Here is a 14856-nt window from a genome sequence, read left to right on the forward strand (position 1 = left end):
GTTTTTTTAAAACTAGCCTCCACAAAAGGGTCCCAACCCTCACGGATTTTGGGACAAGGACAATCCAACATCACTGTAGAATCTAAGAAAAAGTTTGAACAAATGGACAAATATACTATGCTACTGAATGGGAAGACTTCATCTTGCAAAGATGTATATTTCTCCTCAGATGAAGTAAATTACTGTGATTCCAGACAGAATCCCAATTCTTTTCTCTTTATGCCTGGCACATAGTAGGCACTCCATAAATATCTGCTGAGTGATTAGATGAATGATTTGCCAGAAACTTTTTTTTTAAAGATTTGTCATGAAGGATGGTTATTTCTTCAACATTATAATTTATTGCAAAGCTACAATAATTAGCACACTATGATGCTGGTGCAAGAATAGATAAACCACTCAATACAACAGAATGAAGTCCAGAAATAAACTCAAGTATATATAAAATGTACACGATGAAAGTAGCAGCATTTCAAATCTGTAGAGACATGATGAATTTTTAAAAAAATAACGTTGGGACAATTGGACAAACTTTTGGAGAAAGTAAATATGTCCCTCTGTTTTTAGTTCTAAATAAATTAAAAATGAAACATAAAAAGTCAGTTTCTGAAATTTGTAAAAGAAAGTATGAACCACTGTGTACCAAGTCTTAGCAGTGGAGAGAGCCTTTCTAAAGACATTAAAGTAGAAGCCAGCCAGGCGCGATGGCTCACGCCTGTAATCCCAGCACTTTGAGAGGCTAAGGTGGGCAGATCACTTGAGCTCAGGAGTTTGAGACCAGACTGGTCAACATGGTGAGACCCCCATCTCTACTAAAAATACAAAAATTAGCCAGGCATGGTGGCGTGTGCCTGTAATCCCAGCTACTTGGGAGGCTGAGGCAGGAGAATCACTTGAACCCAGTGGGGCAGAGGTTGCAGTGAGCTGAGATTGTGCCATTGCACCCCAGTCCAGCCTGGGCAAAAGAACCAGACTCCGTCTAAAAAAAAAAAAAAAAAAAAAAAACGCAGAAGCCATGAACAAAGTTTGAAATATTTGATTACACAAAACTTAAAATTTCTATGCCAGAAAGAACCATAAAATTAAAAGAGAAATAGCAAACTAGAGAAAATATCTGTGAGTTTCCAAAAGGTCCAATATCATTAGCATAGGCCGGGTGCGGTGGCTCACACCTGTAATCCCCGCACTTTGGGAAATGAAGGTGGACAGATCACTTGAGGTCAGGAGTTCAAGACCAGTCTGGCCAACGTGGTGAAACCCGGTCTCTACTAAAAATACAAAAAATTAGCCAGGCATTGTGGCGCATGCTTGTAATCCCAGCTACTCAGGAAGCCAAGGCAGGAGAATCGCTTGAACTGGGGAGACACAGGATGCAGTGAGCCAAGATCATGCCACTGTACTCCAGCCTGGGCAACAGAGGAAAAAAAAAAAAAAGAATCATTAATATGAAAAGAGATCTTACATATCAAAAAGATAAAGGCGGCCAGGCACCGTGGCTCAAGCCTGTAATCCCAGCACTTTGGGAGGGTGAGCGGGCAGATCACCTGAGGTCAGGAGTTCAAGACCAGCCTGACCAACATGGAGAAACCCCGTTTCTACTAAAAATATAAAAACTAGCCAGGTGTGGTGGCACATGCCTGTAATCCAGCTACTCAGGAGGCTGAGGCAGGAGAATCGTTTGCTCAGGAGGCGGAGGTTGTGGTGAGCCAAGATCATGCCATTGCATTTCAGCCTAGGCAACTCCATCTCAAGAGCAAAACTCCATCTCAAAAAAAAAAAGATAAAGCCATGAGCACCCATTAAAATACGAGGGAAGGATATGAGCAGATAATTTACAAAAAAAGAAATGCAGTTACCCAATAAGCATTGTTAAAAGATAAATTTTGACACATTAAAAATTTTAAGAGTTTATTTGAGCAGTGATTATATATATATATATATATATATATATTTTGAGATGGAGTCTCACTTTATAGCCCAGGCTGGAGTGCAGTGGCGCGATCTCAGCTCACTGCAGTCTCCGCCTCCCAGGTTCAAGTGATTCTCCCACCTCAGCCTCCCAAGTAGCTAGGATTACAGGCCCCCACCACCAGGCCTGGCTAATTTTTTTCTATTTTTAGTGGAGATGGGGTTTCACCATGGTGGCCAGGCTGGTCTCAAACTCCTGACCTCAAGTGATCTGCCCACCTTGGCCTCCCAAAGTGCTGAGATTACAGGAGTGAGCCAGTGAGCCCAGATTACAGTGATTTATTAATCAGGCAGCTCCAAACCCGAGGGAACAAAGGGAGGCTTATTATAGGGTGAATGCAGAAGCAAAGCAAAGTATTTGATTTGCTGAAGTGGAGCAGTAGCTTTACCTGGATCATTCCAGTGGAAAGTCCCTGGTTAGAGATTAGTTGACGGTTTCTGGTTGGCTCCTAGAATATGACCTTTTACATTAAGTTGAGTTTTGGTTTGCTTATGTAGGAACTCACAGCACTGGGACCACCTCATTCTAATGGCTTCCCAATTATTTTAACGGCATGGGAAAAATGGTGCCCCACTGAGAATTTTAATATGCAAATTATCACGGAAATGATTTGGTCACTCAGACTGGCTGAGACTGTCAGTCATGGATTCAGGCACCCTCTCTCTGCACTGCTAGAAGTAGTCTAGATGGTACTGCCTTCTGGGGAAGAAGTTGGCAGGATGTGATATTAAATGGACACAGCCTGTGTACTCACAGGCAATTATTTAAAGGTATAATCGGCAAACTGTGAATAATGAGTTCTTGATTGTCTGTTACAGCATCATTTATAAAGCAGAAAGCTTTGGAAACTAAATGGAAACAGGAGGAAACTGGTAAAGATATTTTGTTACATTCAAATACTGAAATGCCATACAGTGAGTTAAACTTATGTTATTGAAAAATGCATAGAAGAAAATATACAATATAGTGAAGAAAGCAAATTATATTTTGAAGTTCAATTCTGTTTTTCTTTGTAACATTTCTCTTGCTTATTCATTCTTAATAAAAATACTTGAAGGAGAAGTACCAAAATGCTATCAGTACTGGCCGGGCGCGATGGCTCACACTTGTAATCCCAGCACTTTGGGAGGCCAAGGCGGGTGGATCACTTGAGGTCAGGAGTTCGAGACCAGCTGGCCAACATGGTGAAACCTCATCTCTACCAAAAACAAATTAGCTAGGCGCGCCACGCCTAGCTAATTTTTTTGTTTTTGGTAGAGATGAGGTTTCACCATGTTGGCCAGCTGGTCAGGAGGCTGAAGCAGGAGAATCGCTTGAACCCAAGAGGCAGACACCCAAGAGGCATAGGCTGCAGTAAGCCAAAATTGCGCCACTGCACTCCAGCCTGGGTGATAGAGCAAGACTCTGTCTCAAAAAAAAAAAAAAAAAAAAAAAAAAAAAAAAATATATATATATATATATATATATATATATCAGTATTTCTCTCTGGGACATAGGGTTGCAGATGATTTTTAAAATTTTCTTCTTTTTTTTTTTTTTTTTTTTTTTGAGACGGAGTCTTGCTCTGCCGCCCAGGCTGGAGTGCAGTGGCCGGATCTCAGCTCACTGCAAGCTCCGCCTCCCGGGTTCACGCCATTCTCCTGCCTCAGCCTCCCCAGTAGCTGGGACTACAGGCGCCCACCACCTCGCCCGGCTAGTTTTTTTTTGTATTTTTTTAGTAGAGACGGGGTTTCACCGTGTTAGCCAGGATGGTCTTGATCTCCTGACCTCGTGATCCACCCGTGTTGGCCTCCCAAAGTGCTGGGATTACAGGCTTGAGCCACCGCGCCCGGCCTTAAAATTTTCTTCTTTATGTTTTTCATTTTTCCTCAAATATTCTACAGCAAAACACAGAAAAAAATAACAAAGCTCATGAAGATGTAGATATAGATACAAAGTATTTAACAGTAAATAACATTCTGAATAAAATAAAATCATGTGACTTACATAAAACCAGCAATCTATACAAGAGAAATGAACATATATCCACACAGACTTGTACAGGAATGTTCATAGCATCTTCATTAACAATAGCAAAAAAGTAGAAACAACCTAAATGCCCATCAAATGGTAAGTAGATCAACAAAATGTAGGCTATTCATACAGTGGAATATTATTTGGCCATAAAAAGGAATGATGCACTGACACATAGATGAGCCTCAAAAACATCGTGCTCAGTGCAAGAAGCCAGACACAAAAGGCCACATGTTGCATGATGCCATTTATATGAAATGTCCGGAAAAGGCAGATCCACAGATACAGAAGCAAATAAGTGGTTGATTGACCAGGACTAGGGGAAGAAATGGGGAGTGAGGTTTCATTTTAGGGTGATGAGAGTTCTAAAATTAGATCATGGTGATGTTGGACAACTCTGTAAATATACTAAAATTCACTGAATTGTACATTTTATTTTATTTTTATTGTATTTTTTTAAGACAGAGTCTAGCTTTGTCGCCAGGCTGGAGTGCAGTGGCGCGATCTCAGCTCACCGCAACCTCCACCTCCCGGGTTCAAGCAATTCTTCTGCCTCAGCCTCCTGAGTAGCTGGGATTAAAGGCACATGCCACCGTGCCCAGCTAATTTTTGTATTTTTAGTAGAGACAGGGTTTCACCATGTTGGCCAGGATGGTCTCGATCTCCTGACCTCATGATCTGCCCACCTCAGCCTCTCAAAGTGCTGGGATTACAGGTGAGAGCCACCACACCCACCCGAATTGTGCATTTTTAATGGATGAATTTTGTGGTCTATAAATGATCTCAGTAAAGCTGTTATTTTTAATAATTTAAAATAGGTTTCATTATTTTTCTTTTTTTTTTTTTTTGAGACAGAGTCTTGCTCTATCGCCCAGGCTGGAGTTCAGTGGCATGATCTCGGCTCACTGCAAGCTCTGCCTCCCAGGTTCATGCCATTCTCCTGCCTCAGCCTCCCGAGTAGCTGGGACTACAGGTGCCCACCACCTCACCCGGCTAGTTTTTTGTATTTTTAGTAGAGACGGGGTTTCACCGTGTTAGCCAGGATGGTCTCCATCTCCTGACCTCATGATCTGCCCGCCTCGGCCTCCCAAAGTGCTGGGATTACCGGCGTGAGCCACCGCGCCCGACTGGGTTTCATTATTTTTCAAACAGTAAACATACTAATGCAGCCAAGACCCAATTGCAACAAAACACTATATCTGCTGACTCATCAAGTTGCTAATTATATCATGTTTTCTTCCTTTTTTTTTGGAAATTAGAAATGTGATTCTACATTTTAGTTCACTTTGTGAACTAAAATGCATTAGCAGAATCCAAGATATTGTTCTTACATGTCATTATCTTCTCAGAGTAACACTACCATCTTTACCTCTACCCTCTGTAGACAGCTCTAAACATTTAAACTAATGAAATTATACAGTATGTACTCAAATATCTAGCTTTTCTTTTTTTTTACTCAGTATTATGTCTGTGAGTCATCCCTGTTGTTGTGTGTCAATAATTAACAATCAGATATTTGTTAACATCCATTCTTCATGATGTTAATAAAAATTCAGGCCGGACATGGTGGCTCACGCCTGTAATCCCAGCACTTTGGGAGGCCAAGGCGGGTGGATCACTTGAGGGTTCAGGAGTTCAACATCAGCCTGGCCAAATGGATAAACCCTGCCTCTACTAAAAATGCAAAAACTAGCTGGGCATGGTGGTGGGTGCCTGTAATCCCAGCTACTTGGGAGGCTGAGGTAGGAGAATCACTTGAACCTGGGAGGCGGAGGTTGCAGTGAGCTGAGATCTAGACACTGCACTCAAGTCCGGGCGACAGAGCAAGACTCCATCTCAAAAATAATAATAATAATAATAATAATAATAACAACTCAGTCTTTCATTGAGAAAGAAATGCATGGCAAAAACATGATGGTTTGGGAGGCCGAGGCGAGAGGATTGCTTGAACTCAGGAGTTGGACCAGCCTAGGCAACATAGCAAGACCTTGTCTCTACTGAAAAAAAAAAAAAAAATAGCTGGACGTGCCAGTGTGCACCTGTAGTCCCAGCTACTGGGGGATTTAAAGTAGGAGGCTCACTTTAGCCTGGGATGGGAAGGCTGCGATCAGCTGTAATCACGCCACTGCACTCCAGCCTGTGTGACAGAACAAGACTCTGTCTCTAAAAAAAAATTTTTTTTTAATTTAAATTTTTTAAAACGTGATGAACTTCTGTAATAAATGGGGCCTTTGTTTCTCACTTTAAGAGGGTCTGAACCCCATGGACTTGTGTTTAGAGCTTGCAGCAGGCCAGGAACAATGTACTTGAATGAACCTTGTCTTAATCTAGTACTGGTTGAGGTTCAGCAAGAGGATACAAGCGTGTGGCTTCAAGTCCTCTTGAATAATAATAAAATGTTTGCGGGGGGTATCTGGCTCCCACCACCCTTGTCCTGAATGAGGCTCAAGGTGTGATCCGCCTTGCAGGAGGGCATTCTCCACCCAGGGGCTGCCGTCAGGTGTCCTTTCTTGACCGTTCACGAGTGTGGGAGACAGTAGGGCACAGGCATGAAGCACACGGGCTCTGCAGTCACGCAGATCTGTGTCCAAACCCTGCTTCCCCCACACAGTACTTGTGAGACTTTGAACAAACTACTTCGCCTCTCCTAACCTCAATTTTCTCATCTGTAAAGTGAGTGTAATAATGGTATCTACTTTGTGAAGATTAAATGGGATAATCTTTCTACTTTCTACAGATTAAATGGGATAATGGCTTTAAAGCTCAGTGCCTGGCACATAGTAAATTCTCCCAGAACAGCAGCTCTTATTACTTGTAGTAGTAATATTATTCTGGCTCAGATGGCTCAGATACTTAGGCCTTTGACCCTAAGTATCCAGCATCTTGGCGGTATTCATACTGGCTATTTATAAAGAACTAGCAGATAGGATACTATTATTGTTGCCTGTTTTTCATTTATTTAATTACAGTCATCTAAGTGTTGTCTCTAACAAAAATGATTTGCTGTTGTTTTCATTGCAGACAGTTGCATCTATAAAAAGGTTTGCCCCTTTAATGGTGGCTCTTTTTTGGTTCAACCCTCTGCGTCAGATTTCCAGTTCTGTTGGAACCAGGCTCCCTGTGCAATTGGTAAGAAATATCCTTATCATAACGCTTTCCCCCTTCATAGATATGTCTGAACTGTTGTAAGCAAATCCCATGTAAGCAAATCACTGGCTTACTGCGAAATTGCCATAAATTACATGCGTATGATTAGTATTCAGAGCGCTCTTCTTTTTCATTTTTTTTGCTTTCTGTTCCCCTTTTGGGACTATTGTCTTCTACTGTTCCTCCTAGTTTCTCTCAGTGCCTGAGCATGTATGCATTTGAGAGCAATTAAATGTCATTTTTCAGTACTTGGTTATCGTTTCAGCACCTCAGTTCATTTCTGGGCCTCACTTTCCTTTTTCTAAAATGCAGGGTCTCCAGCCTCAAAATGCTGACTGACCTCAGGGAGAAGCACACTGCTTTTAGCGCCTTTGGTATATGTTTCATAGAAACTCAGGTGCCTGCCTGCCACTAAAATGTCAGGACGTGAGCAGTGATGCCTTGTGTTTGTAATTCAAGATTCACAACTGGCCATTGCCTTTTGGGAGTCAGATAAGAGCCAAGAATGTTCCAGTTCATTCTTTTGTCCTCACAATAAAACTATGTGTTAACAGGTCCACAGGACAGTATTTTGAGAGGAGGGCAGAGGGACCGATCTAAGGTCCTGGGAGAACCAGTCAGACTTGATGACAGATTAGATCTGGTAGACAGGAAAGGGAGGTTTTGAACCACGTTGCTGGAGGGGCTTGAAAGTCATGGCCAGCGGAATAGATGTGATTGGCAGAGTCATCAAGAAAGCCAGGAGAACAGATGAGCTCATCCATGGAAAGAGTGCAGAGAGAGCCAACGCGAAGAAGGGAACGACCGAAGTGCCAGGAAGAAAGAGGTGTGCCACAGGGCAGCCAGGGCAGGCACAGCACCTGGAAGCCAGTGTGTCATTCAAATCATTTCAAGCAGAGGGGCCAGCCCTTAACAGATAACTCAGCAAACCCATTGATCCCAAGGGACACTGTGAGGGCCAGTGAGGAATAAGATGCGGCCCCTGCTCAGACGCACAGCGGGAGGAGCACAGGGGAGGAGTGAGGAGCACTGAGGGCTCCTCCAGGGCTGGGCCTTGAAGAGCGACCAAAGGGAAGTGTCCCAGGCAGGATGGCCTGGGCCTGCAGAGAGAATGTCAGGCTGGTATCTGAACAACAGAAGGGACTCCCCACAGGACTTTGGCAAGTGAGCTGCCTCACTGGAAGATCAGGCAATGGGGTTTCCATAGGGGAAAATGGCAGCAAGCAGGTTGACAGTGCACACCTCCTGGGAGGCGGAGTGTGGCAACTGAGGGGAGGCTATCTTGGGAGCCAAGGCTACCTTACGATCAGGGTGACATGCACATGTGAAGGAAGGAGAAAAGCAGCCAGAGGAATGAGAGATGGAAGTTTCTAGAGAAGTGAGCGTGACTATGAGACAGTCACAGCCCGTCCGCAGCCACCAAGCTAGCAACTGAGAGGTGACACTCCCGTTCCCTTGCAGTCTGTGCTTTCCCGTATCTCCTGGCCTTCACCACCGACTCCATGGAGATCCGCCTGGTGGTGAACGGGAACCTGGTCCACACCGCAGTCGTGCCACAGCTGCAGCTCGTGGCCTCCAGGGTGAGTAGGACTGGGATTTTCTCTCTGAGCGGTTTGGCAGGCCCCAGCACTGTGGGATTTCAGGTGAGCACAGAAGCCACCTCTTGTCAAGTTAGGCTGATGAAGACCTGTGTCAGAATGCCAGCGTGAGATGGAAAGCCTGAAACCAGACTGATCTGTTGGGTTTTCATGTGTGATTTCTGTGGGCTTTCAGAACACTCCTCAGCTTTGTTAATAGTCATTCAGTGCTGGTGGCCGCTGGGGAGCACTTAGCTGAAAAGAGATATCCCTGATCAGAGACTGGTTCAGTTATTCATGTCACTGCTGCCCTGGAGAACAGTCCAAGTCTAGAAAAGTCAGAGCTTGCAATCTTTCTTCCTTTCCCACCCTCTGTCCTCAATTTGAATTCATAGCCTATGAAACATGGCTAATTGATTATTCCATGCCTTATAACCAAGAGCTAGGGCAAAACGGAGGGATACAGGAACAAAGATGCCTTCCAAGATGTCTTTTGTCACTGGCACATAATCTGGGGGTTCTTGTTCTAGTCCCCTCCCCTGAGTCAGGCCCAGAAAGTCCTCCCCAGCCCTGCCAGACTGGGCTGGCTCCCCCGCTGTGTCCCCTGTTCCCTTCCCTGGTCCTGACATCCATCACATTTGGTGGTAGGTGACTGCTTATTTGTTCATCTTTGCTGCTGCCCTGATGGTTCTGTGAGAGCAGAGGCCATGCTCTCTTACTCACTATCATAGCACCAGTGGTGTGCTCAATGCTTCCGTCCCCCAGTGCTCTGGAAAACGTGTGTGCACACATGTGCATATATGTATGATATGTGTACATATGTGCATGTATGTATTATATGTGTGTACATTCATTGATTGTAAATAGCTTACAATTTACAAATAATAAATATACAATGCTGTTTATCATAAAAATCCACTTAGCCAATTGGTTCTTACAAAATGCTTTTGTTAATATTTGCTGAATTCTTATATCCATAGCCAGTCTACAGTTGCATTTCAACCATTATTTTACACTTGGAGTTATATCTCAATCCACTCATTTTTTTCCAATTTTAATCTGATAGGTAATCTGCTATAAAACTATTTTTCAGCCTCATACAACTTATAGTCATTAAAATGAAACTTCAGCTTCTGTACCAGACTAAACACACTTCCACATTTCTTGTTCATTTCTAGTACTTTCTGCATCACTGTAAGTATAGACAATCAACAAAACAACAAATCAAAGTGGAACTGATAGTCCTCGCTGGATTCCATGGTGTAAAGAGTCCCTCTATGATTGATTTCAAGCTCCCAGTGAGACGCCACTGCAGGTGGTGTTGGGGAGATGTGTGTTATCCCCCATGGTGCAGTATCTCTCCCCCAAGCCCCACAGACACTGTTGGTGTCAATAACTCCAGAGCAGATGTAATAGTAAGCACAGTCAAATAATTAGGAATGGTTGAATTTGGATATTTAGGGCCTTTGTTTATTTAGGTTTGTATAATTTTATTTCTAATCATGTGTGTTTAACAGCCAGTTTGCAAAATTCCTGAAAATTGGATCTCATAAATCACATCCAGCACACCACTGCTGTCAGCACCAGCGCCGGCGCATCACGGGTGTGCCTGAGTATCTGCTGGATCAGTGAATGAATAATCCGTTTCCCCATCTGCCAAATGGGCCTAACCGAATCCCTAAGATCTTTCCCATTCTAACACTCCAGGTGCCTGAGATTCCTGTTAGGGAAGTGTGTGCTGTGTTTGTGATTGCAGAAGATGTGTGGTGGAACATTGACTATTTTCTATTGTGGATCAACAAATAGATGAGGAAAAGTGGCGGGGAGTGGAATACTCAGGAAAAGTGTAACTAGCCACACTGGGCTTTCCTCCGGAAGGCTCCCTCCATCCCTTGCCCCGGCATCCCGCACTTCTCTGCATGCTCCAAGGATGGGGACCCGTTGGAGGGTTTACAGTGATGGCAGGGGGGCCAGTGGATGCAAGGCCTAGAACACCAGGCAGCCTGGTAATGCTCTCTCTTTCTTTCTAGTCGGATATATACTTCACAGCAACTGCAGCTGTGAATGAGGTCTCATCTGGAGGCAGCTCCAAGGGGGCCAGTGCCGGCAACTCTCCTCAGACACCTACGGGCCGAGATACTCCAGTATTTCCTTCTTCCCTGGGGGAAGGTGAAGTCCAAGTGTTACTGTTTGATTAATATTTGTAATCCACTCTAATTTCTCTAGTTCATTGTCTAATATCTACATGTGATTACTGCTTAAAGAAGTTACTATGTAAAGCCATTAAAAAAAGAAACCGGCCAAGTGTGGTGGCTCACGCCTACAATCCCAGCACTTTGGGAAGCCGAGGCGGGCGGATCACCTGAGGCCAGGAGTTCAAGACCAGCCTGACCAACATGGTGAAACCCCATCTCTACTAAAAATACAAAAATTAGCCGGGTGTGGTGGCAGGCGCCTGTAATCCCAGCTACTCAGGAGGCTGAGGCAGGAGAATTGCTTGAACCTGGGAGGTGGAGGTTGCCGTGAGCCGAGATCGTGCCACTGCACTCCAGTCTGGGCAACGAGACTCCGTCTAAAAAAAAAAAAAAAAGAAATCTTGCAGTCTGAATACATTGGTTGTGTTCTTAAGAAACCTTGTGATAACAACGAAACTCCATTGTAAAAATAAATAAATAAACAAACAAACTGGGCTAGGCACTGTGGCTCACACATGTAATCTCAGCACTTTGGTGGGCTGAGGCAGATGGATCGCTTGAGCCCAGGAGTTTAAGACCAGCTGGGCAACATGGCAAAACCCTGTCTCTAAAAAAAAAAAAAAAAAATACAAAAACTAGCTGGGTGCTTGTAGTCCCAGCTACTTGGGAGGCTGAGGTGGGAGGATCAACTGAGCACCGGAGGTCAAGGCTGCATTGAGCCGGGATTGCACCTCTGCACTCTGGCCTGGGCAACAGAGTGAGACTCTGTCTCTACAAAAACTAAAATTAAATTAGCTGGCTGTCGTGGCATGCACCTGTGGTCCCAGCTACTCAGGAGGCTTGAGCCTGGGAGGTCAAGACTGCAGTAAGTCATGATTGCATCATTGCACTCCAGCCTGAGCAACAGAACCAGACCTTCTCTCAAAAAAAAAAAAAAAGTTTCGGTGGGAAGAAGGGAGTTAAAGGCTATAGAGTTTTCAACTTGCAACAGCAGTTATTTTTCCTTCAGGGCTGTTAACAGTAGTGGGTTTTGATAGCTAAAAGAATAGAGTCATCAAGCCTAGACATTCCTTAGCACATGCAGTCTTTCACTCTATCTGGCTTTGCCTGCGAACCCCAGAGGCCTCTGCTGTGGTTACCTCATTGCTTTGAACACAGCACTTTTCATAAATTCTTACCACATCACTCGTCTTACGGCATACAGTTAAGATAAAGCACAGAATTCCCCAAGCAGGGCAGCTTTTTGCTTTTCTTGTCTAGTCTTTTTTCCTGTGCAGTCACGAGTGCATTTTACCTAATTTACACATGAAAATGCTTTAGAAAATGCGCAGCCATCAGGCACCCTCAAATGAGTGCTCCCGGCCAGCCCTCCCAGTGGGACATTACAGATCAGTGTGTGACATAAAGTCTTCCTTCATGCTATGTTAAGGAACAAGAGATTACTCTCTTGTAAATAATATGAGCTTTTCTTAAAGTTCTGATGTTCTTTTTGAAATCACATTTCAGGTGAAATTCAATCAAAAAATCTGTACAAGATTCCACTTAGAAACCTCGTGGGCAGAAGCATCGAGCGACCTCTGAAGTCGCCCTTAGTCTCCAAGGTCATCACCCCACCCACTCCCATCAGTGTGGGCCTCGCTGCCATTCCTGTCACGCACTCCTTGTCCCTGTCTCGCATGGAGATCAAAGAAATAGCAAGCAGGACCCGCAGGGAACTACTGGGTAATGGTTCTCAATCCTGGTTTCCACTGTCTGTGAACAGACCAGCTGGTTTTATCTTTGGATATGAATTGTCCTCAAAAACAATGAGTTTAAAAGGAAACTTTCCTTTTAAGAAGGGATTTATAAGTAAGTTCTAATACATCTATACCAAGGAATACACTATAGTGTAGCCACCAACAGTGATGTTGTTGATCTACATTTATTGGTGCGGAAAGCTGCCCAAGCCATGTGAAGGGGGGAAATGGGCAGTTTATAAAACACTATGTCTAGTCTGATACCGTTTTAAAAATAAAAGTACCAATCTATATATGATTTCCTAGAAAGGTGTCTAGAAGGATTTATATCCCATAGTCCTCAGGCAACATTTTATGTTGGTATATCCCAAAGTGGAAATGTACCATGTTTTTACACGTGTGTGTTCAGTTCCCTTATTACTTCTCCCAGCCCTAGACAGTGGGGGCAGGTCTGTGGATGGAACAGATGCAAGATATGTGTTGAGCTATTTTCTCTCAGTATAAATATGGGACTGGGTTCACACCTGTTATCCCAGCATTTTGGGAGAGGCTGAGGAAGGAGATCACTTGAGTTCAGGAGTTCAAGACCAGCCTGGGTAAAATGGTGAAACCCCATCTCTACAAAAAATACAAAAAAATTAGTCAGCCATGGTGGCATGCGCCTATAGTCCCAGCTACTCAAGAAGCTGAGGCAAGAGAATCAACTGAGTCCAGGAGGTCAAGGCTAGAGGGAGCCATGGTGACACCACTGCACTCCAGCCTGGGTGACAGAGAGACACCCTGTCTTTAAAAAAAAAAAAGATGAGAGGCCAAACCAGAGAAACATAAAGCCCCTGATAAATGTGAAAAGGTTGGACTGTTAGAAACCTTTTTGTTCAGATTTGTGGAAACAAAATAAGGAAAAATGGAAGTGACATGATAAACTAGTAAAAACTGGTTTGAAAACTTAGATTGGGATCTGCATGACAGGTGGCCTGCGCACATCCCTGCCCTGCAGTAATATTCCCTGAACAACTGGGAGGAGGGGATTCAGGCCACCTGACAGGGCAGGCCTTGACACTAACAAAGTCCATTGGTTTTTCAAGTTGGTGCCTTCCACTGTGTTTTTAAAATAAATGTATTGCTTTTTTTTTTTTTTTTTTTTTTGAGACGGAGTCTTGCTCTGCCACCCAGGCTGGAGTGCAGTGGCATGATCCTCGGCTCACTGCAAGCTCCGCCTCCCGGGTTTATGCCATTCTCCTGCCTCAGCCTCCCGAGTAGCTGGGACTACAGGCGCCCGCCTCGTCGCCCGGCTAGTTTTTTGTATTTTTAAGTAGAGACAGGGTTTCACCGTATTAGCCAGGATGGTCTCGATCTCCTGACCTCGTGATCCGCCCGTCTCGGCCTCCCAAAGTGCTGGGATTACAGGCTTGAGCCACCGCGCCCGGCCAAAATAAACGTATTGCTATTTTTAATGCAGTCTTCCATATCAAAGCTTGATCTGCCCACCACTGTTTACAAACCACTGACCTTTTGCAAAACGGAACCTCTGAATTGGAGAATTACAGGGTTGTCAGCGGTAGGACTGTAGATCATCTCTCCTCATTAGGTTCTTTGAGTCTCTAATTTTTTTTGCAATGTGTGTATACTTTATAATCAGAAAATAAAAACCTTCTACCAACACGAAAACCAATAATTTGAAAATATATATTCTATCGTCTTTCTTCCTGACTCTAGCACAACAATGCACCAGTTCCCAACCAAGAAAAAATAAGGGTCTTTTCTGTCTCCCTGGCAGCCCTGTGGTAGTGACCCTCTGACCTATGATTCTCAATCCAGGCCTCTCGGATGAAGGTGGACCCAAGTCAGAAGGAGCGCCAAAGGCCAAATCAAAACCCCGGAAGCGGTTAGAAGAAAGCCAAGGAGGCCCCAAGCCAGGGGCAGTGAGGTCATCTAGCAGTGACAGGTAAAGAGATGGAGAGGCCCCTGCTGGGGGTGGTGGACCTGTGAGTCACAGCACTGCCCAGGAGGCCCCTTCTGTGGATTGATGATGCCACTAGTGGCCCCTTTGGCAGCTACAGCAGAGGGCCAGCAGCCTGCTCCTCTCTGAGGGTACCCAGACCCTCAGGCCTGCCAGGGAGGGATCTAGACAAATGGACACATATACCAGTAGTCAAATGCTCATTCAAATATACTGAGACCAGGCCAGGTGCAGTGGCTCATGCCTTTAATCCCAGCAC

The 14856-nt window shown here is 44.4% G+C and overlaps 1 protein-coding gene across 4 annotated transcripts in view; it reads left to right on the top strand.

Annotated features, from left to right (window-relative positions):
• The window catches only part of GARNL3 (GTPase activating Rap/RanGAP domain like 3), a 183574-nt gene that overhangs the window by 165747 nt on the left and 2971 nt on the right, over window positions 1-14856 (top strand). For all 4 annotated transcript variants that reach the window (XM_033191556.1, XM_033191547.1, XM_033191565.1 and 1 more), the window contains 5 exons: window positions 7004-7111; window positions 8591-8709; window positions 10737-10875; window positions 12408-12623; window positions 14456-14582. In XM_033191556.1, coding sequence (XP_033047447.1) covers window positions 7004-7111; window positions 8591-8709; window positions 10737-10875; window positions 12408-12623; window positions 14456-14582 — 709 coding nt within the window. The remainder of the gene's footprint in view (window positions 1-7003; window positions 7112-8590; window positions 8710-10736; window positions 10876-12407; window positions 12624-14455; window positions 14583-14856) is intronic.

Source organism: Trachypithecus francoisi, unplaced genomic scaffold (genome assembly GCF_009764315.1).
Source record: "Trachypithecus francoisi isolate TF-2019V2 unplaced genomic scaffold, Tfra_2.0 Contig01585, whole genome shotgun sequence".
Lineage (NCBI taxonomy): Eukaryota > Metazoa > Chordata > Mammalia > Primates > Cercopithecidae > Trachypithecus > Trachypithecus francoisi.